Below are 26,839 nucleotides of genomic sequence, written 5' to 3'. Positions count from 1 at the left end.
GGTAAATTCCATGAAATTGAGTTTTTGAAATGCGAGTAAGTGCATAGCAATCTCTTGCGCAAACATTATGATGACAGTAGTTTGGCATTTATATAGGTTCAGTGCCCATTGCGATAAAATTACATTCAACAAAAAATATATCTATATATATATCGATTGCCCTGAAGGCATTCCCGAGAGACGGAAAATTAAATTTGCCAGTAGAGTGAAAAAAAAAAAAAATATTGCTTCCGCTACTAAAATATAAATAAAAAAAAAAAAATCCAAGTTAAATAAATAATTAATTTAATAAACCAAAATAAATAATAAAAAAAAAAAATTTTTAGCTTAATGAAGGTTATATATTTGATTGGAATTTGTCATAATATATCATTGGTTTTTTTTTAATTCAACTTTTAGGTCTTCGTAATCTTGAAAATTATTTCTACATTGTAATCGATTCACCCTCTTTTGACAATCTCATTAACCTGACGTAAATTATGAGCATAAAATCAATACAAAAAAATTTCAGTTAAAACGATAAAAGTCTGTGGTGGTAGCAACAATGTATTTAAAAAAAAAAAAATTCATTTTAAGAAAAAAAATTACACAAAACATTTCAAATACTTTTTCAGTCGATAATAGTTATTATTATTTATCCAAAAAAGCTTGAAGCTTATTCAACTAAAAAAGAAGGAAAAAATACTAAAAGAGCTTATGTGTGTGTAAAAAATATATATATTCAAAATTAAATAATGAAAAAAAAATAAAGATATAAAACAAACAAGAAAAAGCTTTTTGCATCTGATTGATTATGACTATACCGACAAATTTTTGATGCTAATTTTAATAATAAATCATACGTAAATAAAAAAATATATTAATGAAACTTACGTCAGTCAGGTTAACGTGTGTTCACTAAAACAATTTTCCAAATGAAAATCTGTCTTTTTTTTATTCCAGAAAAACATGAGCCATCAACGAAAACATGCATTGATTCGTTTCTTTATTTTTCTTGTATTTTTATCTCACAATTTTTATTACTATTGTCTATTTATTATTATTTTTTTAGTTTAAAAAAAAAAATTCAACAACTCAAAATATATATTTTACTATTTTTTATATAACAATTAGAAAAAAAAAAAAAAAATACGTATAAAACTTTTTAAATAACAAAACTTCGTGCGATATGTTCAAACTCACCAAGACGGAATAAAACGGATCTCACTGTGACAGCGGCTCGCGCGCGACTGTTCGTATTTCGTCGGCACCCTATTCTCGTACAATCTATACACAGGGTGGTTTATATATTTTGCTGATCATTTCCACGTGTTTTGCAAGATCCTGCGCTTGCGTTCCACGTGGTTTATTATTTTAGCGGGAATATAAATATCATCAAACTAAACGTTATTTTCTTTGAACTTGAAAATTATTTAAAATATAGTTTTAAACAACTTGAATAGTTTATAATTTGAAAGATTAATAATACTAATTTATTTTGATAAATAAATCAATATAAACATGTGTATATTTTATTTTTATTGTAATTTTTTAAATTTAATTTGTGAAATTACTGTGTGCATTTAAAAAATTGTAATACTCATTTTCGCACCCTCAAAATTGTAATTTAGCAAGTATTTTAATATTATTGGATTGTATTAACCCCTCTGTCGATAGAACAGAATCCAAGTAGGCAATTGGAATAATTTTTTGGGGTAAAAAAAAAATAGAGCATCAATTTTTCCCGGTAAGAATCTTGAACAATTGAAGTCACAGAAATTTGATACATCAAGCACAATGTGTATAAATATAAATTGTAATGAGAAAAAAAAATAAAAATAAAATTAGGGTAAGGGGGTTTAAGTAATGAATAATATATATAGATGAAATTGAGAGCAATTGCGAGGTCGATATTGACAAAGAAATAATATACAAATGTAGTAAAAAAGAAAAAGTTATTAAAATATAAAATAATAAAAAAAATATATACGATTAAAGTATAACATAGTTTAAGGGATATATTTCTTTTTATTTTTTCATACTTTTCATCATTATTCAGCATTTATTTTTCATTGGTATTTCTTGAAAATTGAATGTGTATATGAAAAATAAAAATGCTCTATTTTAAACACAAAAGATATAACCACAATATTTTTTTTTTATATTTTTTATTTCTTTGTCACTTTCATCTTTTCACTAGAGGGTTATCACGTATTTAATAATGTGAATATATATATCATATAGTCGTAAAAGTATTTTAAGATCCTATTCTAGAGTGCATTTTTCTTTTTATCAATAAAAGAGTCAATAATCATTTCGAATAATTAAATAGTAAATTTTTTATTTCACGAAAACTCAGAAAATAAAAAAAATTATTTATTTATTTATAAAATAAATAAATGAATAATAAAAATTGATAGATTTTTATCGAAATTATAATAAAATTAGATGACTGAAATTAATAATTAATATGAAATAATTTTTTATTTAAATTATTTTCCTCCAGGCAAAAAAAAAATTAATTAAACTTGACTTTGAACTAAGTGTTGCTCTAATTGACGTAGCAAATGAATTTTAATTATTTTTTCTATTAATTACAAGTGTGAATTAATTATAAAAATATAATACGATGTAGTTGGTATATGTTTTTTTTTATGTCATAAAGTGTTACTTTATTTTTAAGATAGATATTTATATGTCGTAACACATAACGAGTATATTTTTATCTACTATTGTTATATATTATGATATATAAAATTTTATACGACTGTTTATTTCAACTTAAATTTTAAAATATTTATTTATGCAGCTTCTTCAAGTTGTTAAAAAAAATTTTATATTATTTTTTATCATATTGGTTGAATAGTACTCGAGTTATTCACGAGTGACAATAACCATCAACATTGAAAAATTCAATTATGAAAATAACTTTAAGAAAAAAAAAAAAAATTCTCTGCGCATGATTGCAGTCAATTCAAAAAATTTGCAATTATAATATCAAATAAATTCATTAATAAATAAAGAAAGAAATCATAAATTTTAATAGAAAAAAAAATCAATAATTTATCTGATCTTTTGATAAATGTATTTTAATTTTTTTACAAAACAAAAATTATAAATTTAAATTGAAGATAAACAATTTAATACTCATAATTAACAGGTGAATAAATTATTTAGTATTTTTTTTTTTTATTATCTGATAGGAATAGTGATTGAGCCGAGACTCAAACCTGCTTTTTATATAACAAGAGCCAGTAGTTTCACGAATTTCCCAAATGATGGCGTTATACTATCACATCGACCGTCCTCAAAAATTTTCCAACAAGTACGAATATTTTTTCTTCTCTTTATATACATATGTAATTTTTTTTTTTTATTATCATTATTTTTATTCATTAAATGGGGGGTTTTTTTATTTATTTTTTTATCTCATTTTCTAAATGCTCACCTCAGCAAATCTCATTGCAAAAATCCGTACGAGTGTCCTCAGTCTATGGTCTTTTTATTTTTATATATTTTTTTTTATTTTTGCTTTATCTGGCTTTTTTTTTTTTTATCTACTTCACACTGAAGCATACCCCAGGGAAAAGTTTTCTCCCTTTGTCTTAACCGACCATTTTTTTCTAGCGTCGACTTGTGTGCCCTGATGCGTATAGAAATGATACAAGAGTCCAAAAAAAAAAAAAAATAATAATTTTTTTTTAAATGTAAAACGCCGAGTAAGATTAAAATAATTGTGTTATCTTGAATTTTTTAAATGTCAATTATCCAAGATTTTATATGTACACTATTTTTTACCCAATTTTTTAAATATACACCTTTTTTTTTTCTATAGAAACTTTTTCTATCAGGCATTTCGAAATACAAGATTATAAGTAGATTTAATACTGACGCAAAGTTAAAAATACTTGAAAAAAAAACAAGTCTATTGTATAAACAATAAATAAAAACAAAAATACCAGAAACAATGATACTTTGTTTAAACGAGCGTCAAATAAAACACGAAAAAATAAAATGAATAAATAGAATTCATATCCCGTGTCAATTTATTTGTTTCGATTCAAATATTACAAATTTTTCTCGTCAAATATATCAATAGAGACTAAAAAAAAAAAAAAAGTTTGATAAATATATATTCTATTTATTTATTATATTTCGAGCTTAAAGTTTTTTTCTATATTTTTGTCGATGGGATAACTTCCATGCGGTTGGTTTCGACGCTTTTTTTTTTTTATTAATTTTTCAAGACAATTGTCAGGAAAAACAATTTTTGTTTTTTTATTTTACCAGAGGGTGAAAACTTTCTCAAGGGGATTTTTTTTTATCCCTGAATATTTGTGAATACTATTTTATTTTTTATTTTAATTCTTCATGATATTTATCACCGTATTTTGTATATTTTTATTTTTTATTCGCTTGCAGTCTTGTATACATGACGTTATTTTATATAACGTGAAATAGGAGTTGCAAATGGAAATAATAAATGTGAATAAAAAATAATAAATCAATGTGTTCACATCAGTGTAAATGTGGGCCTGTAACTTGAGAGAGAAAGAACTATGCAAACCTAAAGATTCTTTGGGTTTTTAGATTGTGGTGCTTGTGGATTACGTCAAGTCGTAACTCATGAAGTATCAAGTGAAGCGTAACCGTAAGAAAAAAGCTCGGTATGCGAATAAAGAGATCCAGTAATTTGTTGCAATGCATTGATAAGATAAAATGATGAAAAATATGCGTGTTAGCAAATACAGTAAGATAAAAAAATACATATATTTAAAAATTTAGAAAAACGTTTTGGAATTTTTAATTCAAGACTAAAAATATTTTATTACACGTTCACGAGAAAATAAGGTTGTATAATAAAATTCATCATTTATAATTTTAGCCACTTTCATTTTGATAAGAGGAGAAATAAAAATAGGGAGTGAAAATTGTCGTGAAAAGCATTCTCGAGATGATGAAATAACGGAAATGGAGTTACACTTAGTGTGAAAATAAAAAGTTAAAAAAAATGTATATATATTTTGGACAAAGGCGAATTTGTGTCCGAGAGAGTATGATAAAAAAGAGGATCAAAGGTCTACAACTGTAAAGCTACTTTTATATATATATATATGATGCTCAGAGATTAAGTGATGATGGAGTGTCGAGACATCACGATGAATAGTCTGATTTTACTCGTGTTAGTGAACTGTATTATTATTATTTATTTTTTTTCACATTACTAATGTCTATTATTATAAATTTTTTTTCTACCCTTGAATACGACAGTTGTTTTGCTTTTTTTTTTTTTGCTATTATTTTTTAAGCACATTGTTGTAAAAAATGATTTGTTCAATGGAAAATTTTACGATCCAATTCCAACATGGTGATTCGAGTGAAAAAATCAAGACCATTAGTTTAATGATGTCGAATTATTGAAAATCGTAAAATTCTTATTGGTTCAATTTTGTACCAGTTTTTTTCAAAATCATTATATTAATTATATAAATAAAATATTTGAAAAATTTAAATCGTATTTGAATGAATAATTATTATTCATGCACGAGTTTGTTTCTAATAAATTTTACTCATTTGTCATAATTTAATTAGTTAAATTTATCGAGTAAAAATCAAATTAAAAATAAATAAAAAATAATTAACTAAGTAGAAAAATTATTCTCGAACATGTCAAGACGAGACATGATCAATCAAACGTTTTCTGATAATTTTTCTAAAAATAAAAATTAAATTTGTATAGATTTAAAAAAAATATTATTACATACTTGATAAAGCAGATCCAAGATCTTGATTTTTGTCAGCAAATAAATGACATCATTTAATGATTGACTAGACAAGCACCTGAAAAGATATAAAATAATTAATTTTCATTATCAATTATTATTTTTGAGGTTATTGAACTACTCAATTTAACTTTGATAAAATTAATAAAAGTATTAACACACTGACATCATCAATCAAAAATTAACAATTATTTAAAAAAAAAAATTAAACAATGTAATTAAAAAAATAATTATATATTCTTACTTAATTTTGAAACTCAAAAAAAGACAAGTCACTTGACAACAAATGAGTCTTGTCATTTGATGTTCAACAAAATCCTGGAAAAAATGATTCACTTTAATTATTAAACATTTCATCCCAATGATTTGTTTATTTCAGATAATTAAATAATTAAGATTGATTTAAATTAATAAAATAATGAAAATGATAAAAATATGAGTAGGTATAAACACACAAACGACATAAAAATTATTATCAATCAAAGTCACACTAACACATTATTAAATCAAAAACCACAACAATTATTCAAAATTATATTAAACAAAAATTAATAAAGATAATTAAAATATATATTAAAAACAAAATAATACATACGTGATGTTAAAACAATATTTATCAACAAGCCACATCATGTTTGACATCAACGATTCGTCATATTTTGACGTTCAACAAAAGCCTGAAAAAAACAAAACAATTCACTTTGATTACTAAATATTTTTACACAAACACAATGATATTTTAGATGCACATATTTTTTTTATTAATTAATTTATATTTATAAGCACGTTAATACCTTGATGACATTTTTATTTGTGATTGTTTTAACGTCCTATGCATAGCTATGGTGGTACGTAAATGACTCAGTAAATTTCTAAGGGCAACACGGGATACAAAATGGCCGACGTCATTAACAGCCGCCATATTTAAATAAAAGATGTCGCACAAAAAAGTGCGCCAATAATTTTGAATTTGAAAATAAAAAAAATATAATTTGTTATAAAATGAGAATAACCATGTAATAATAAAGTTAAATTTATGAATTTAATTAATGGTGAATATATATACGACTGGTATTTACTTTGAAGCCACATGCATCAGACAAACCTAGTTATATACCGTCATTTCTAAATGAAGTGAAATTTAGTTTAATTTAATTTCCTCTAAATTCTACACAAAGTCCAAGAGGTTTTCTCTATCACCTGTATTATCTATATGGAATTTTACTGAATAATTATTACACAGTTATAATTTTAACTCAATTAATATTTAATTAAATTAATCATGTCATTGATGTAATATATACAAAACAAAATAATAAATAATAAAATTCAATAAAGATTCAAAAATAATATATAAATTGTTTATTTTTTATTTAAGTTTGTGAAACTTTTAATAAATAAATATAATTTTTTTTTTTTTAATGAAAAACATTTTTTTGACACGTACATGAAAATTATTTATTATATTATCACAATAAATAATTAAAAAATCATTGAAATTCCGAGGTTAAAATAATGTTGTTATATTTTTTTTTTTTCTGGTTACGTAATATGTTTGACCATACAAATTTTAACACATTGCAGAGTATCATATAATGTTGAGGACAAGTTCATCGTGGCTTCAATGTTTTTGCTGACTATGTATAAAATTTACAATTTATATATAGGAATTTATTTACCATTGTGTCAACATTTCATTACATATATATTTTTTCTTTTTTTCTCTTGTACATTTACGTATTCTCGACCACATCGTAACCTACACACACCAAAAATTATGAGCTTTATGGTTTTGCTTGTGGTTATGAAAAACCACACAATAAAAGATATGCTTCCATGTGTGCAAAATATATATTTTATTTAAAATTCTAGCTTTAATTATATCGATGTTGTTTAAAATTTTATCTTTTTTTTTTTATTTAATGTATATATCATTACTCTGATCAATAAAAGAAAAAAAAATCAAAGCGTTTAGGCATTTAGAAAATGTCTGATAGGGAGATGAAAAGCTGACAATAAATATTGATTGACATGGCTGTTTTTCTTGTAGATAAATTTATTCAATATTTTATTTGATATATTTAATGTCAAAACGAATCTCATAAGCAAATAAATCATCTACTAAATATAATGAAATACAAAAAAGTTTGAAACCAAGGTTTTTTTTTTTTTCATAAACAAGTACTTGTTATTATGAAAATAATTTTTTTTTTTCTTTATCTTCCTGAATAAACTACGCACTCGATATAATAAGCTTTCTCATATTAAATTTACTTATAAATTACTCCGCAATATATATTGAACCAGAAAAATAAATCTGACACTTTTTAGAAAATTTTAAAAACGACAATGGAAACAAAATCTTGACAAATTGATTTTCAAGCTGGTGTTGATAAAGAAAAATAAAAAAATAGTGAATTTATAAAAAAAAAAAATTAAATTAGATCTTTATTCGCTGAAGAGTTTTGCAAGTGACGTCCCGCATGGATGATTAATCGACTAAATTCTTTGACGTAAAATAAACGTAAAAAAAACAAATAAATGTGATACGAGATATTTTTTCATACTTTGTGAACACACGTGCAGTAGATTGAATTTTTTCAAAAGAATTTTTTGATAAATATATAATTAAAATTTATCATCTCAATATTAACAATTGTCAAATACTTTAGTTGATAAATTCATGATGATTATAAAATTATGTCAAGTTTTAAAAATTTAAAAACAATTTTCAGGTCAGGTTTTGTACATCAAATATAATCAAAAACATAACATACGTGAATAATCAACTTGTAATGAATCAGAGTAAAAGTCACGTGCTAATAAAAATGTCACGTTTTAGTTATTAAAATTTAGTCATAGCAGTGTATATAAAGCGAACGTACAAAGTCAAGGCTTCAGTTGAACTTTGTGTTTCTTTTAATATTTCAGTAATAAAAAAAAAATAATCCAAAGTCAAAGTAACAACATTAAAATGGCCAAAATAAGTCTTATTGTTTTTGCAGTTTTGTTGATTTCACAATTGAATGTAAGTTTTAAATCATGTAATTAAACAATTGATTTTTTTTCATATTTAATTATATTATTATTTAATGATTTCCAGTTAATTCAATTTGTCGTCATGGGTGCTCCTGCTCCAGAAGAAGTAGCTACAACAGCTGCATCAGCAAATCCAGCAGGACCAGTAGATGGAATTCTACCAGTAACTTTACCAACAGATCTATTGATTCAATCAAAAAATTTAACTGCAATTATAGACCTTATTCCATCTACAAGCAGTAATCCATTAACAGCTATTGGACCAATTACAAATGTCACTGGAAATGTCTCACAACAAATTGGTATGATTTTATCATCAGTACCACTAGTTGGAAAAGTTCAACAAATTATTTCTGAAAATTTAAACACAGCAAAAAATATTCTTCTAGGTGGTATTGTTGGTACTGTTAGTACTATTGGTACTGTTAAACCACCTGTACTTTTCAATCCTTCGGTAGGAAAATCTCAAGTAGGAAAACAATTTCTACCAGGATTTCCACCAGTAGAATTACCAACAGTTCAACCTCCTACAGGACAACAACCTACTACAGCACAACCTCCAGTTCCACTTGCATAGATTGCTTTAAAATATATTTGCTATTGTTTTAATATTTGAACTCGCTGTCCAGGAATTGTACACTAATTATAACTTTTTAATATATAAATGTTTTAATATAAATAAAGGAAAAAAAAAAATTATAATAAATAAACTTAATTATTTTATTTTTTGTTAAAAAAATATTATTTAAAAATAAAATCGTAATAAAAAGGTAAGTAGTATCATACTAAAATAACAAAATTTATCTTGAGAATCATTGTTGTACTTGTGTCACTAAAGTTGAAGTGCACAATGAAGCATGCACGAAGATAAAGTTTCTTACTATTTTCTTTCTTCTTTTATTATTTTTTTCTTTTATCCACCCTCTGGTTTTTTTTTTTTTCGTTTATGGATGTGGTAACAAGTGGAGTTTTGATGTTGTTGAAGTGTAGACCTTTTCTGTGTATTTTAACTCCCACAATGAGGAGGGAAAAAGTCAGCAAGTAGCTGTGAGAGTATAAATCTGCTGGATAAAAGTTGCACACAAGATAAACCAGTGTCCATTTGTTCCTCAAATTTGCAGCACCAAACAGTGAGTTTTTTCATTTTATTTTCTTTTTTTTTTTCCATCACTTTTTTCCATATATAATTTAAAAAAAAAAAATATATATATAAAAGAAAATACTACGTTCCTTATTTTGTTTTCATGACTTTTTTTGTTTTCTGAACTTGATGAGATCCAATTGTCTTGGATTTTTTTTTTTTCTTTATTCTTTCCAGACAATTACCTGAAAGGTGGTAGCAATAAAGTTTATTACCAACTTGGCTAACGTCTTCATCTTCTGCTTTTTTTATGTAACAATGTGACTATCAAGATGATACACTTTTCAAGAAATTTAAAGCTCATTTTCCAGTGTCATCATCCACAGTAGTTTTTTTTTTTTTTTTTTGTAAATTTAACTTCGAATAAACCAACCTGTAACATTACACTTTTTGCTGCTCCAGAATCATTCCCCCGTTTTAAATAAATTTAAAAAAAAAAATACTTTACATACTCGTATTATTTTGTAACCCAAAAAAATTTGATATCAGCTTATGAATAAGTAAATAAAAAATTTAATCAATACTAGAAAATATTGTATCCCATTCTTTCTGATGGTTAATTTTGTTTTTTTTTTTCTTTTAATTATTTTTTTTTCAAGAGTATATTTTATATCACCTGTTGCCTTGGGCAATATTTTTTCCGATTCATGATGAGCTGAGATACTGTCATGAGAAGGCTGGTCACCCTGGGGGGATCAAGAGATTGCGATTGATAAAACAAAATTGGTTTCAGTTGAATACTACAGTCTACAGAACAAATGAAATTCTTGTCTCGATTGAGAAAAATAAAAAAAATATAAAAAATTACAATTCATGTATATATAATTCCACCAGGACCAACTGGATATTTTTACAATACATATTTTCAGATAAAGATAAGAAGACAATTTTCATAAAATTGTAAAGTTTAATAAAAAACCATTTTAAATAGAAATAATCGCTTCTTTTTTTTTTTCTCTTTATAGTTAAAAATATATAAAATAAAAAAGTTTATTTATTGATTTTTGAAAAAAATTCATAAAAAATACTTGTTTATTATAAAGTAAAAACAAAATACTTCTTGTTTTTATTTTTTGATAGGAAAACAAATAAACAATCAAATTAAAAAATAAAATTTAATGCATTTACTTTGTTATTTCAACAATGTATTTGGTCTGTTAAATTTGTAAATTAATACTAATTTGAAATATCAAATATCACATATCAAATTTGAATATTATTATGTAAATAATTACATGTAATAAATATTTTGCTTTAATAGTTTTTCCGAATTTAAATAAATGTATGATCATTGTATATTATTCTCTTCATAATTATTGAGATATTATAATACTGTGTTTTGATTAACGATCAACACATATGAATTAATTTATTATTTTAATTGTCGAGACAAATCCTTGTATCTGTCTAATTTTAATGAAGAGATAATACAATGTAATATTGTACTATATTATAGCAGAAAGTGGTATAATGTGTTATTACAAATAAATTTATTATACTCATTTGTTATTCACTTTATTAAATAAACACCAGTATTTTTGTTTTTTTTTTTTCTTGTTAATTTTTTTTTTATCTTTATTTCTCAATATAATTGTTTAATTTTTTTTTTATTTAAGAGCTTTATTTGTAAAACAAAATGAAATTTTCAATCATTTTCTTCATATGTAAAATAATAAAAATAAAAAACTATAGAAAAAGTTATTGAATATTAAAGTTGTGCCATATGTAAACAGCTATATTCTACACACTTGTATACTTTTTTTTTTTTTTACTTTAAATATTTTTTCATAACAATTTTATGTATAAAAAAAACTTTTATATTTAACAATACAAATAATAAAAAAAAGAGATTACCTAACTTTCTTTTTTTTTATATTTACAAGTTTAAATGTAAAAAGATAATATTTTAATTATTATAATTATATTAATATTTAAAAAAAAATTAAAATTATATTTAAATTACTGAAATATTTTCACTGTTTTTTGAGATAAAACCACAAGGTTTAATTTTGTTAATTTACTCTAAAGCCTTTTTGAAATATCGGTCATTAAAAGTTTTTACTAACCCACATAAATGAAAGTTATTTTGTCATGTATGAATTTACGAATAATCTGTATTTAGCTTTTGTAAAGTGTTAAAAAAATAAATAAAATAGTCTGACTAAATTTGTATGTTTTATTAACAAATACACTTGTTAATAAATTTTAAAAAAATAATAATTTCTATTGTATTTTAATGAGTCTTGTTATTGCAGTTTTGGCCAAGCAGTATCAGGTGATTTTCTGATTTTTCTAAAAATAATTATCAGTTTGTTTTTCAATAATCAACTACTCGCACATTATACATATTAACACTATCACCAATAATTGCACCTGTTTCAATTGGTAAATCTAAATAATAACGACCTAATAACGAGATGAAATTTATTTATTTATTTCAGCGATAGCTAACAGTTTAGAAATTTATTCTCAAGGGAACTCTTGTTTGAGTCTAAAATTTTACGCCACTGACCTATTCCCTCTTATTATTTAATTACAAAGAATATACTTTTATTGTAATGCAACACTTTGTAATTTTCTTTATAAAAATTCTTTTTAATCTAGCTTTTTAATAAATTCCTTCAAAAAAAAAAAAATTCTATTTGTATTATTGCTTTAAATTGAATGAATAAATTTAATTTACAACTTTAATTAAAAGCACATTTGTAAGCTTTTGTTTAATGAAAACAAATAAAAAAAAAACAAACAAACACTAGAGATTTTGTTTGAATCATTTCTATACAAGTAGTTTCTACTTGCAGTAAATTGAAATATTAAATATCTTTTTTACCTGGAAAAAAAAATAAATAAAACTTTATAGCTTTTAATTAAGCTCTAAAAATTTTCATTACTTTTTTTAATTGTTTTGTTTTGAATAAATATTTAAATAATATTATCACTTTGATAATAATATTGTAATCAATCATTGAGATAATTTATGAAAATTCTAATGTCATATCAGTTAATCATTCATCAATGTAAGATGAATGTATTTTATTGTTTGATTTGGATAAAAAATGAAAGATAAATAAATAAGAGCATGAATTAATGAGACATTATTTGGGTCATTCAACTTTACCGACTTTTCTGACACTTGTCAAAATATTGATAGTCATTCAACATTAATTATCTCTGAGACTGATAACAACAACTTGTTATGAATCTTTATTTTTTCAATCGTCATTAAACGACAGATAATGAATAGAACATCAGTTAATTTTCATCCTCAAAATATTTCAACTTTCAACAAGTAAGTTAATTCAATAATTCAAGCTTATTAATATTAATAAAATTTCAATTTTATTTACAGTCTTGAAAAAAACAATAATAATATTCATGATGAGGATAAATTTCATTGGAAATTTTGGAAAAAGCGTCGTTATGTTGTTGGATTATTGGCATTTTTTGGTTTTTTTGTTTCATATATTTTACGAGCAGGTTTGAGTATAGCAATTGTTGTTATGACTACAAGCTCTAATAAGGTTAGTAATATAAAAAAATTATTAAAACATATTTTAATATTTTAAAATATTTAAATTAAAAAAATTATTTTAGGGTGATGCTGAGTTTGATTGGGATTTAAAGCTTCAAGGTTTAATTCTAAGTGCATTTTTTTATGGATATGTATCAAGTCAAATATTTGGTGGTATATTAAGTTCAAAAATTGGTGGTAAAAAAGTGCTTGGATTTGGAATTGGTATTACTGCACTACTAACAATAATAACTCCTCCTTTAACACGTACAAGTGTTTATCTTTTGATTATTGTACGAGTATTTGTTGGAATTTGTGAAGTAAATTTTTCTTTTATTTTTAATAATAAATATTTTTTTTGTAAATATAAGATTAATTTAATTTAATTTTTTAATTTAGGGTGTAACATTTCCAAGCATGCATACAATGTGGACATATTGGGCTCCACCAGTTGAAAGAACGAGGCTTGCAACTTTGTCCTTGGCTGGTAGTATTTTTGGGTCAGTTTTTGCAATGCCAATGTCAGGTGTCATAGCTCAACGATTTAATTGGGACTCGATATTTTATATTTATGGATCACTTGGTGTATTATGGTTTTTTTTGTGGATTTTTTTTGTCTTTGATAAACCAGATGATGATCCATATATTTCAATAACCGAACGTGATTACATCAATAATTCTCTTGCAAATGATAAAACTGAAAAAGTATGATGATTTTTTTTTTTTCGTATTTTGTATTACTTTGTGTTTAATATTTATCTATATTTTTTTGACATTCTAGAATTCATCATATCCATGGAAATCTATCCTGACATCAATACCATTTTGGGCCATTGTTGTAAGTCACTTTTGTGAAAGTTGGGGAAGCCAAACTATGGTCACTCAGTTGCCAATATTTATGCATGGTAAATCACTTTTTATACAGCTTAATAAATATTTAAATAGCCTTTAACTATATTATAATTGTTTTGTATAGATATCTTAAAATTCGAAACTGAACAAATGGGATTTGTTTCGGCATTGCCATTTTTTGGAATGGGAGTTGTTGTTTTATTTTCTGGACATATTGCTGATTATTTACAATCTCATAATTATCTCAATACAACGCAGGTAATTTTATAAATAAATACAGGTATTTATATGTAAATAGACAAATTAATTTTCTTTTATTTAAAGGTACGTAAAGTATTTACTTGTGGTGCATTTTTGGGTCAAACAATTTTCATAGTCTTGGCAGGATTTATGACCTCAACTATTTTTGTTGTTACTTGTATTACAATTGCTTCCACTGTTGGTGGTTTTGCTTGGGCTGGTTTTATGGTAAACATGCTGGACATTGCACCTCAACATGCTAGTATTTTGTTAGGTATAAGTACAACTATTTCAATGGTACCTGGTATAATTAGTCCAGTTCTCACTGGTTATATTGTCACAAATAAAGTATGTATATTTATATTATACCTCTTGTATTATTATTACGATTGATTTTCATTTTTTGTAAAATTATATTTTAGACTGCTGAAGAGTGGAGAATTGTTTTTATTATTATTGCTGTATTTTATATCATTGGAGCTTTTATTTTTGCAATTTTTGCATCAGGAAAAAAACAAAAATGGGCTGATAATTCAAATAAACAAAATGCAGTTAGTTATTATAATTCAGCAATGGTTTGTGAATAAATTTTAATTATATTTAAATAATAATCTAGTCAAATATTACTTGTTGGATTTTAATTTATTTTTTTAACTAGAATAAATTATACTCAAATAAATTTTTACTTTAAATAATAAATAAATAGATAATAAACCTTTGTTTTGTCAGTAAATAGAAATTTTTATTTATAAAAAAAAAATGTTATTACAATAAATTGTAAAGATAATTTTAAATACAATGTAAAATGTTTTTAGAAAAAAAGGATAGATAGTTGGCAGTATATAGTTGAATATTATATGAATATTTTAAAACCATTTAATCTGTAAAAAAAAAAATTAATTGGTGTATGAGGCTGTTATTAAAATATCCACATGTAAAATCCATTATTTTGTGAGTATTTAATAGAAGGATATTTTAAAAATCAATAAACTTCATGTAGTCAATAAGAATAAATTGAAAAAGCCAATTTCGTTGAAATAATAATGTTTCCAATGGTCTGATAATGGTGCAATTATACAGTGTTAACATTTGTAAATTGAGATGTTATTTATACAATAATGCCATGGGCACCAATTAAACCAGCACCAATTCCAGTGGAAATTGTACCAGATGGTCCAGCAACAAGAGTAGCACCTAAAATACAAATATGTATTTATTAAATTTAATATAAAAATTGAATTTATATTTCGTCAATTTTAGTTTGAATTTTAACCTGGAGCGGGTCCAACAACAGCTGCGTTCAAAGCTCCATGTCCAAGAACAGCTCCGTGTAAACCATGGGCTCCAACAATAGCTGCACTACCTAAAATTTATATATTTATAATACCATTCATCACTATTGTTATAATTATGATTTATTATTTGTGTTGTTATTAATATAAAATAAAGAAATTACCAGCATTTGGTCCAATGACAGCTGTAGAGCCTGTAAATTATTATTTATTATCATAAAAATTATCAAACTTTATTTTTTTATTTTATATTTATTTGAATAAAATACTATAGTTACCGGCATTAGGTCCAATAACAGCAACTGATGGTGCTGATGGTCCAACAACAGCAGTTGATCCTAAATTTAATAATATATATTTATTGTAATTTGTTGATAAAATTATTAAATTTAAATTAAATACATACCTGCAGAAGGTCCAACAACGGCTACTGATGGTGCTGATGGTCCAACTATTGCTGTTGATGGAGCAAGACCAAGACCAAGTCCAAGACCTGCATGTCCAAGACCACCAAGACCAAGACCTCCAAGTCCAATACCATTAATTCCTAATGGTACTCCACCGAGTACTACAGCTCCATTGTGACCCCAACCAAGTGAACGACGTTGACGTTCTGGAGCTGCTGAAACAGCTACGGCTACGAGAGCAATGGCAATCTACAAGAAAAAATAATTATATCAGATCTATATTATTACTGTTATTTTGTTTTTTTTTTTAAAGTTATTAAAATTAAACTTACGAAGAATTTCATGATTGATATTGTTATTGTTGGTGCTTGAGTGCTCCTTATTAGAACTGGATGCTGATCGATACTGTAACACCTCTTTATATACCCGTGCTATTTAACGCTTTTTTTAACCCTGTTAAAACGTCACAGATTGACATTGTTGATGTACAAGGTGTGGTTATTAAAATAACATATAAAACAATGAGGAAATTATGAAAAAAATACTGGTTTTTAATTAGTATACATTTTCTCGAAGGTCAGAAATGGAATTATAAATATAAACTTTTCACTGTTATTAAATATTCATTATTTCCTACCTGATAACACTGCATATTTTAATAAAACTTGCTACATACGTGGAATATTTAAAAGTCAATTATTTGCGGTGTAAAAAAAATATATAATCCATATTTTTTTTTATCTATTTTCATGTTATCACTTTTCACTTATCACTGGAAATTTTTTGTTGGATCTAACATGATTAATCCAGTACGTGGATCAATCATATTTAAAAATCGAAATATATTTTAATATTTTACTTTCAAGTATCTTCATTTAGAAAAATAAATTTCAATCAGTAAAATTGCAATGTTAATACCATTTTATTTCTTAATTTATATAACTCAATAGAAAAATTTCAACAATCAAATTATATTGTTTGAAAAAATATTTAATAATTAATTTTTTTCATTGTTTTATAATTGAAAAATTATAATTATCAGGGAAGTTTATTAATTAATGAACTAGCATTTTAATTTAACAAAAAATTTAATAAAATTTTTGTATTTTTACAGAACTTTGGTCCTCTGAATAACTCACTTGTTCATAACAATGTATAGACCGAACAAGTTTGGAAACATTGAATTAAATTCAAATAGCCGAGAAACTCATATGTTACATGCTTCCAGCTCGAAACACATCATTCTATTTGCATCGTCAAATCCTGACAATTCTTTCGCTTTGTTTAATTTTAAAACAAGGCATTTTTTTTTATTGTTTTTTCGTGTAAAAAAAAAATGCATTTTACGAGGTAAAAATTAATTTTATAGTTTAATAATTTGAAAAGAGATATTGAATTTTTTTTATTACACGACCTTGATTAGAGATTAAAATCTCCTGGTGTAAATCAATAAAGTATGAACATTCAATTATACTTTCTTAGGAATTCGACGGTATCGATGGATAAATGTCATGACATTGAGCATACCTTTTATTAATTTTTTTATTTTTAATTAAAATTCTATAGATATTACTTAAATCGATACGAATAAAAACGTATTATAATACGAGAACATATTTTTCAATATCATTATTAGAGTTTTCATCTTATTTTTTTTCCAACTTCTGAACGTAAAGAAGGATTGTCTTAAAAATTTTCTGGATAATAAAAAAAATAATCCTAGATAATTTAGAGTCAAAAAATCCTGCAAGGAATTTTTTGTTCCAGAGAAATAAATTCGATATGGCAATTCTAAATTACTAATTGACAATTATTAAAATGTTTCATTATAAATTATTGTCTTGGTAAAATATCTCATTGAAATTATTGATGATAATCAAATATCAAATGTAAGATAATCATATTTATTAAATATAATAAAAATAACGAAATATTGTTTGAATTTTTAATGCAATTTTTATTCATATCAATATAAGTTTATGCAAGTTTACATAGATGTATGATAACGCTCGTAATTTACACACTTAACAAAATCATCGAGGTACTATAGCGGTAAAAAAAACATTGCTAAAAAAAAACATGAAACTTTGTTGGGTATGCTGGTGGTCTGTAGAATGATGATCAGTAATTGTTCGTTGAAAATTGACGATTTTAGATGGTTTTCATAAATTATTTTCTTAATAGTGAGCACCATAGTATCCACGTGCAATACCACCAGTGGCACCATATCCAGTAACAATGCTACCAGATGGTCCAGCAACAACAGCAGGAACTGAAACAGCACCAGTAAGTGCAGCACTTGCAGCGTGTGGTCCAGCAATTACAGCTCCTATTAAAACAAAAAAAAAAAAAAACAATAATAATTAATATCTTAATAAATTGATAATAATAAATTAATAAATTAATTAAAAATATAAAAATAATTACCGTGTCCAAGACCAAGTCCAAGAGCTGGTGCTCCCCAACCAAGTGGTGATACACCAAGACCATGAACACCTGGTACACCAAGACCAAGAACAGATGGTGCATATCCATAGCCTTGTTCAACAACAGCTGTACCACCAACAACACTTCCAGATACAACTGATGGTCCAGCAACTGATCCAGTTACAACAGCACCTCCATCAACAGCACCAGATATTCTTTGTGGTCCAACAACTGGTCCAGCAAGTGATGATGGTGGTACAACTGGTCCAGCAAGATTTGATCCATAACCATAAATACCAGATGGTGCTGCAATACTTACTGCAATTGTTGCAACCAACAAAATAGCAATTTGACTGTACATTTTGTTATTGGATTTTTTAATTTACTTTTTTTACAAAGTTAATTTGTTTGTCACGGCTTGTTGGTGTACAACGATGATGTGATGTTGTCTGTTAAATTTACTCTGGCTTTTATAGTTATGTCCATTGTATTCAACTACAAGGTTTTCACTCAATATCAGGGCGGGGCAAAAGAAAACGCAAATAATTCACACTCTCGTATTTTAAACATTGGGTGGCTTATCACAAGTAATAGTCCACTCCCCTGGAATTACAATTTCTCAATGACAATTGAGAAAAAAATATAAATAAAAATAATATTTATATGTATTAGTACCATAATGTATTTGTATTTGTGACAATTACCCTACGTGGTGATTAAAATATACACAGGGAGGTCAGTGACAGGTTTATTCATTTCAAATGTTCATAATGAATCACTCAACACTATCAATAATTTAAGTAGGCGAGTGTAATGCTAGTAGTCAGCATCCGTTTATATTTTTTTTTTACAATCTTGTAAAACAAGTGGTATTTTTATTTTTATATTGGAAAAATAAAAACAAGGTTGTTGCTTGACTTTTGATATTTGATATCATAAACCATACAAGGGATGATTTGATATTAATTTTAGCTTAATACCTGAATAATAATGATGAAATTATTTTAAATTTGTATTAATTTTTGAAGTATTATTGTTGAAGGTAGAAAAATTATAATGAGAAAGTATTTACGTGGGATAACATTGATAAGAGGCGTTGTGCATCCGCTTGTATTGGACACGTGAATGTTGTTTGGTACCACAATCTTTACCCACGTAAATACTTCAAGAATAAGAGCGATAAATTTCTATTGTATTTATTATATATTACGTATGTTGTATTGAACTACTGAAGTATGTTGAACTACTAAGTGACAACATCATAATTTTTTTTTTTTTTTCACATAAATAAAATATAAAAATACTTGATAAAATATTTTTTTGTCAGGTTTATATGGTAGACACTTTGGATTTTCAAGTGGAGGCGTTGATGGCTGTTTTTTTTTTTTCAGAGTAATAATCGCGATTAATAAAATATACAAGTCCAACAATATAAAAGTGGGATAATAAATCGAAATAATAATATTTTAAATAACATTTAAATTTAAAATGTACAATTTTTATTTACATGGATTATTTTTAAACTTCAAATTGTAATCCAAAGATTCACATAATATCTGTTGAATTTTTTTTTAATATTTAAAATGTACAATTTCCATTAGCAAAATTATTTTTATTATTATTTATAAAAATTCTATATTAAAAAAATACTTGGATTTGCATTAAAAAAGCTCAAAAATTGAAAAAAAAAATTAAAGAAATAAAAAATAAATCACCAACGAGTGAATGCAAGTAAAAAAAATATTTAGAGATAATATTTATTTATTTATTTTTGGTGCTATATAGATATATAATAAATTCTTCATCATTGTTTTCGATGAAAATGTAAATTTGCTAGCGATATTGAAAATACCAAATACCCATGGGTTCAACCTATTCTCATTTGATTATACATTTGCCGGTTTATAATTACTCGGTATGGAAAATTTTGTTTATATTTCAACGTATAGAAGCATTGATCCCATGGGTGATATATATAAACACAAGAACAAAATTCATATCTCGATTTTCATCAGTGTGAAAAAAAAGGTATTTATACTGGAAAGAGGGCAAGCACTAAAACTCAATGTTAATGATATTTAACATGATCTTTTAATTGGTAGATCATCACGTTACATTCATGTGATTAAAGAGGGTGTATCAAGCGAATAATGGACCATTCTTTATTGTCTTTCATCCCTTATTTGTTGATTCTTTTAAACGACTACATCGATCCAATTTTGGAAAGCTTTTTCTTTTTTAATTAATGGCATTGTTAATGATAACAATAATATAATAATTATATTGTAAGATCAATTTATCATAATTAATTTCACAAGATATATATCTTTTTTTTTTTTTTTTTGTCATATATATTAGTGATAAATAATATTGTTGGAATTTATTTATGACATATTACCAAGACGTAATAATAAATTAAAAAATTCTAAAACAGGATACTGATGAATTCCAGTTGCAATGTCGTACATAGGAATTTTCTTTATCTGTCTTTATCCTGAATTGATCTATTTGCGTGTTTATGACATCTATATATGCTTAACAATGTCGCCAACTCGTGTTTTATTTTTTTTCTTTTTTTTTTTTCATTTTCCAATAGAATAAAATTGCGCAAGAAACGCAGCAAATTGTATTTTCTTTTACTTTGTGTTTTTTTTTTTTCATTTATTTATTTGTTATTTTTATTTTTTTTAGTTTAAAGGCTGATTGTATTTTATTTTTATCCAGGTTTTTATATATATTTTTTTTTATCAACAGCATTGCTGTGTGCCCCGCCCAGCATAGCTTGAACCTTCTGAAGTAAAATCACCGACCCACGTGTGCTTGTTAGACTATAAAGGCTTTTTTCAAATCGACATGGATGACAATCTTTGCCCGGATCCCATCGAGGATTTATATTAACCGGTAAAAAAATTTGTTTCAATTTTATTATTTTTTTTGCGCGATAGTTGCGGGTTATATGCACGATAGTAATTTTCTGTCGTCAAAAAAAAAAAAAAAAGTGAAGAGAAACAATCGAAATTCGAAATTCGAAACCTGTCTCTGAATAAAATAATAATTGAATAAAAAATTTTTGTAATAATAAAAACACAATAAAATAATTTTATTTTTCATTTGCATTCAATGAATAATATTCAATTTATTATCAAGTTTATCGTTGAATATTGGTGATGAAATTTCGTGGTCATTGGAAAATCTAATAAACTAAATAACCATAAATTGAGGTCAATGGGTTTTTGGTATTCATGGGATTTCTGGTAGATACTAAAATGGTAATTTTACTAACATATAATATATATATTTTGTATCATTTCTTCTTTATTTCTTTATAAGATTTATTGAAATTTATATAAGCAATTCATTGACCTTTTTCTATGCATGCATTTAACGCATCAATTATCAAAAGGTTATAAGGGCCAAAACAAATTAACCATCTGTGACAGTTTATATATGAATTGCAGTTTCAGGCTTTTCTAGTTTTGTTGACCGCTACACAATTGATCAATAATTCAATCAACCTTGCTCGATCACCCGTCATTGGCGCGGGAAACCATAGAATAATCACGTGTCCACCTCTTTTGCCACCCGCGCATTCGCTATAGATAACTATACATATAATTACGTAACCGCACCTTTCATCGTATATTCGTCTAATCAAACTTAATCAGATATAAAATGTTATACGTGATAATGTTAAACCCTGAACATGACAAAAAAAAAAAATAATTTTAAATTAGGTCACGTTTGTTTTGCTTAGATTTAGCATGAAGAAATACATCTGAATGCAATTTGTAATTTTTTTTATTATTTTTATTGACCTCAAATTCAAAGTTCATATTGGAGAAGAAAAATAATATATTTATCATAATAATTGGAGTAGGGTTAATGTATGGAAAACACTTATTGTGTTAGCTATAAAAAATCATTAAAAAAAAATTTGAAATGGTCAAGAATGTGAGGCGTGAGTAATTCGACATTGAAGATTAAATATATATATAAATATTTTTTTTATTATCAACATTAGATCAGACACGCATGATTGTATGCAACATTAATATTCCAATTGATCGTAAATTATTATTTTTCACAATTATTTTAATGTATATAAAAAAATAAATATACATCTATATTGATTTATCAGCCTCGAACAAAAGTAGAGTAACCGTATATAGTATTTTAAATAAAACAATAAAAAATAAATAATTTAAATATCAATGAGTTAATTTTTATTTAAATTTATGATTTTAAGTTACTTTTGGATTTACCAATTGAATTTTTATTTGGTTGGTATGGATATGGTATTATTTACTCAACTCGTAAAATAATGAAGATAAATATTTGGCTATTGAATCGTGTGAAGTAGTTGATATTGAGAGTTTATGTAAATAGTGTATGTTAATAGTAATGTGGATCCATAACACATGACAAACGACAGTTGAACATTGTGTTATTACAATATATAGACAAAATATTCAAAGGCAAACTGATTTTGGCTTTACTATATGAGTATGTCATGTTGTCAATGATGTTACGTGGGAAGTTGTTGGATGAAGGACGAATCTTTATAGAAAATATTTGTGTGCAAGTTTGATTATGCATTAATAATTGCACAGTGTGTCATGGGTATATATAGAAATGCTAACGAAACAGAGCAAATTACCAGAGTGTTTGTGCAAGTTAATGCAATTTCATGATCTCTTGGGATACAATATACTGACACCATCTCTATTTGTTTATCTATCTATCTCTATTTTTCTCTTGCTACATATATATTTAGAACGTTTTATTGTGAGAATAATTTTATTCATAAACATAATGATCTATAATTATTTGTATAAAAATTTAATAATGTCTTCTTGGAAATTTATTTATAAAATCTAAAAATCTCCTTATATATATTGTCTTTGCAAAATCGTTATCTCAAATTGATGAATAAATTATTAAATATATATAAATTTATCTAAATAAAATTAACAGATCATTTAATTTTGCATGAACAATTTAATTAAATTTAATTGATTCATAATGTATATTTATTATTTTAATATCAATTTTAATTTATTGTGATTTAAATTTGTTATTAGTAATTGAAACTGACCATTTAGCTGTTTTTAATTATTTAAATATATACAAATAATAATGAAATTTATTAATTCATTTGTTTTTTATTTATAAGTATATAACTTTTGTTTAAATTATTCAACAGTTTTGTTGGAGAAGGTTCGTCAAAGTTATTATGTGTTAAATATTCTACAAGTATTTTTGAAATATTTAATACTCAACGACAATATACAATATATCGATTTAATATATTAAAATATATAAAAGTTGATAATTTTTAAAATAATTAATTAAATTTCAAAATTCATACAAACAGAAAATTTATTGAGACATATCAATGAATAAACTTTCATAAAAAATGTAAATAAATAAATACTCATTGTTTCAAATAAAAAAACTTTATTTCGCTCGTATAACAGACTCGACTTGTTTTATGTACATATATATAAAAAAAAAGTAATATTACGATATTCAATTAAAATTGCTACCGATTTATAAATATAAAAATTTCATTATCCAGATGTTTTTTTTTTTTCCTTTGATGTATTAAATTATTGACAAAATTAATTTATCAAGTAAAATATTTAGTAATGTCCTGTATGTATTGCAGCTCCGTGTCCAGCTCCATGAGCAGTAATTTTACCGGATGGTCCTTGAATGACAACATCACCAGCAGATGGACCAGATACAGCAGCATTACCAGAATGTGGACCAGCAACAACTGCTCCATGGCTGTGTGGACCAGCAAGAACAGTACCATGACCACCATAAACAGCACCATGAGCTGGAGCATAACCACTATGACTAGCATAAACGGATCCATGAATTGCTGGTCCAGCAATTACAACACCAGATGGTCCATGTCCATATCCTGCAAAAGTTAGCCAATTAATAATTGAAAAAAATAACATCAAAAACAAAAGGTTAGTAATGTATTTGATTTATTTACCTCCAACATATTTATTTGCATATCCTGCATATGGATAAGCAGTGTGTGCATAACCAGCATGTGCATATCCACCATGTGCATAAGCACCATTACCATAAACATCATAAGATCCATCATAATCACTACCATATCCTTCAACGTATGCTGGACCAGCAACTGATCCAGTTACAGTTGCACTACCAGCAACAGCACCTGATACATGTACTGGTCCAGATACAGGTCCAGCAAGATGGCTACTACCAATAGCAGGTCCAGATATAACACTACCTGGTACATGGGGTCCAGCTACAGCAATACCATGAGCTCCATATCCTCCATATCCTCCATATACAGTTGGTACATATGAACCGGCATTTGCCAAGCCACATACAGCCAATGAAATAATTATCTAAGAATACACAAACACAAACACCATCACAATATTGAATATTAATGAATGACAAATAATGTCAAGATATAATTTATAAATATATATATCACACACTTAGATATTTATTGTTACACTTTGATTACTTACAAATGCGTTCATCTTGTCTGGATACTTCTTAGGGACGCTTAGTAGACAGAGTGTGCATTTAACTGGCATTATTCAATCTTATATACCAACAACACTAGGATGTTAAACTGTGCCCCCCGCACTTATCCCTTCAAATAATAATATCCGTTGATGGTATTTTCATTTATTTATTTTGCAAGAAGGTCGTTTAAATGCCACGCCCAATTGACCGGGTGCACTCGGTTTTATTTTGTCCTTCAGTCAGTGTTATTACCTATTATAATCCAGGTAAACATCAAATGTATGTAAAAAAAATCATTGATTTCTTCATTAACAGAATCAAAGAAAGGGAGAATGATACGTGTTAAATTCCATACTCTCGTAATAATAGTTAAATATTTTTTAACTAGGTCAATGTGTTTTTTTTTTTTTCTTCTATGTATCAATTTTTTTTTTTTCCTTTTTTTGTATTCAATGTGAGAGTGTTCGAGGGTGACTCGGAATTTTTTTCATTTTTCATGGATTGTGGTCTTGATAATATTCTCTTTGTGTCTATATATATGAGACTATTTAACTTTTATATATAGTTTGAATCAGAGTAGGCGTATAATAATATAATCCAAGTGATTGAAGTAGACAGTGTGTTTCACACGCTTCATCTATTTGGTTCTATGACGTTAAACAAAGTGTATTATATACAGTGTAATCAATATATAAAAAAATTTGAAAAATAAAAAAAAAACAAAATGAAATGAAACGAAACGAAAAAGTTGGGCAAGAGATGTTAAGGTAAGTGTATAGCACCAATATTACACCAACTACAATTAGTACTGCTGTGGTCGTAAATGTTGGACGATGGTTATACACAATATTCAAACTCTCGAACTCGACCTTTAAGAGAGGTGCATATTGCGAAAACTAGTTAATGTCGAAGAACACATTGATGGTAAGACTTTGGATATACATACCTTTTTGACGATCTAGTTTTAAAACTTTTCGCATCATCGCACAAAAGTTTAAAAACTTACTAACAACACATCATCATCAACGAAACTCATCACTTCACTAGATAAACAATATAGCTTGCCTATTGCCAATACAATAGATAATAATTTAGACTTGTTATTTTTCTTTTCTTTTTTATAATTATACTAATATCTATATTATGTAATTTTTTACTTCAAATTTAAATTTGTTATGACTATGATTATATTTTATTGCAGAATAAATCAATGTTTAAGAAATTGAAAAAAAAAGATAAGAAATATAATCGACCTATACTTGACATTTCACTATTATTGTCTATATTTTTTAAAACTAAGTAGTGTAATAAGATTATCAGAGTAGATTGTATATTGTAAACCTTCACTTTTTCGGCATTTTATTCATAGACAAAAGAAATCATTAGTATTAAGTAAATAAATTACATTACATCAATATATTTTATGAAATGAATGTTTGATAATAAACATACTTTGTAGGATAATTAATTATAAATAATTAAATTACTTGATATGAGTAATTTTTTATTTTTTAAGTGCCAATAATATTTTTTCTTTAAATTGCATCATTAATTTTATAAATATATATTATGATTTTTATTTTCTTTGGATAGTTAAACTTGATGGAGTATTAATATAAATTTTGATTGTGTAATTAATAATT

General features: G+C 25.5%; 6 protein-coding genes across 10 annotated transcripts in view; 2 read left to right on the top strand and 4 right to left on the bottom strand.

The window, feature by feature from the left end:
• Positions 1 to 6,571, bottom strand: part of LOC122854453 (glutamate receptor ionotropic, kainate 2-like) — a 55,588-nt gene extending 49,017 nt beyond the window's left edge. For 2 of the 4 annotated variants that reach the window (XR_006373963.1, XM_044155108.1), the window contains exon 1: positions 1,183 to 1,274. The gene's annotated coding sequence lies outside the window, so the exon portion shown is untranslated. Of the gene's footprint in view, positions 1 to 873; positions 1,280 to 5,744; positions 5,821 to 6,357; positions 6,440 to 6,556 lie in introns of those variants that run through there. The other 2 variants (XM_044155110.1, XM_044155109.1) reach the window with 2 other exon arrangements.
• Positions 6,572 to 8,485: 1,914 nt separating this feature from the next.
• Positions 8,486 to 9,524, top strand: LOC122854452. Its single transcript, XM_044155106.1, has 3 exons — positions 8,486 to 8,790; positions 8,866 to 9,103; positions 9,191 to 9,524. The coding sequence occupies exons 1-3, from the start codon at positions 8,737 to 8,739 to the stop codon at positions 9,376 to 9,378; spliced, it is 480 nt and encodes a 159-aa protein (XP_044011041.1). The 5' UTR covers positions 8,486 to 8,736; the 3' UTR covers positions 9,379 to 9,524.
• A 3,602-nt stretch (positions 9,525 to 13,126) lies between these two features.
• LOC122854451 (sialin-like) lies at positions 13,127 to 15,202 on the top strand. The gene is made up of 8 exons (XM_044155105.1): positions 13,127 to 13,231; positions 13,292 to 13,463; positions 13,537 to 13,773; positions 13,853 to 14,158; positions 14,235 to 14,358; positions 14,430 to 14,563; positions 14,630 to 14,893; positions 14,968 to 15,202. Exons 1-8 carry the CDS (start codon positions 13,179 to 13,181, stop codon positions 15,130 to 15,132), a joined length of 1,455 nt encoding a protein of 484 aa, XP_044011040.1. The 5' UTR covers positions 13,127 to 13,178; the 3' UTR covers positions 15,133 to 15,202.
• A 58-nt stretch (positions 15,203 to 15,260) lies between these two features.
• Positions 15,261 to 16,660, bottom strand: LOC122854449 (elastin-like). Of its 2 annotated transcripts, none has more exons than XM_044155102.1 (6): positions 16,577 to 16,660; positions 16,244 to 16,493; positions 16,116 to 16,175; positions 16,002 to 16,031; positions 15,819 to 15,908; positions 15,261 to 15,739 (listed from the first exon to the last, which is right to left on the bottom strand). In XM_044155102.1, the coding sequence occupies exons 1-6, from the start codon at positions 16,586 to 16,588 to the stop codon at positions 15,654 to 15,656; spliced, it is 528 nt and encodes a 175-aa protein (XP_044011037.1). In that variant the 5' UTR covers positions 16,589 to 16,660; the 3' UTR covers positions 15,261 to 15,653. The 2 variants fall into 2 exon arrangements, with proteins under 2 accessions (XP_044011037.1, XP_044011038.1); XM_044155103.1 differs by having other exon boundaries at positions 16,002 to 16,022; positions 16,577 to 16,647.
• A 1,517-nt stretch (positions 16,661 to 18,177) lies between these two features.
• Positions 18,178 to 19,141, bottom strand: LOC122854450 (dirigent protein 10-like). The gene is made up of 2 exons (XM_044155104.1): positions 18,672 to 19,141; positions 18,178 to 18,573 (listed from the first exon to the last, which is right to left on the bottom strand). Exons 1-2 carry the CDS (start codon positions 19,030 to 19,032, stop codon positions 18,422 to 18,424), a joined length of 513 nt encoding a protein of 170 aa, XP_044011039.1. The 5' UTR covers positions 19,033 to 19,141; the 3' UTR covers positions 18,178 to 18,421.
• A 4,784-nt stretch (positions 19,142 to 23,925) lies between these two features.
• Positions 23,926 to 26,299, bottom strand: LOC122854446 (shematrin-like protein 3). Its single transcript, XM_044155100.1, has 3 exons — positions 25,196 to 26,299; positions 24,679 to 25,066; positions 23,926 to 24,600 (listed from the first exon to the last, which is right to left on the bottom strand). The coding sequence occupies exons 1-3, from the start codon at positions 25,262 to 25,264 to the stop codon at positions 24,314 to 24,316; spliced, it is 744 nt and encodes a 247-aa protein (XP_044011035.1). The 5' UTR covers positions 25,265 to 26,299; the 3' UTR covers positions 23,926 to 24,313.
• Positions 26,300 to 26,839: the final 540 nt, after the last annotated feature.

The sequence above is a fragment of the Aphidius gifuensis genome, linkage group LG4 (genome assembly GCF_014905175.1).
Source record: "Aphidius gifuensis isolate YNYX2018 linkage group LG4, ASM1490517v1, whole genome shotgun sequence".
Taxonomy (NCBI): Eukaryota; Metazoa; Arthropoda; class Insecta; order Hymenoptera; family Braconidae; genus Aphidius; species Aphidius gifuensis.
Note: the sequence above shows the minus strand (reverse complement) of the source record. Positions and strands in the feature narration are given on the sequence as shown.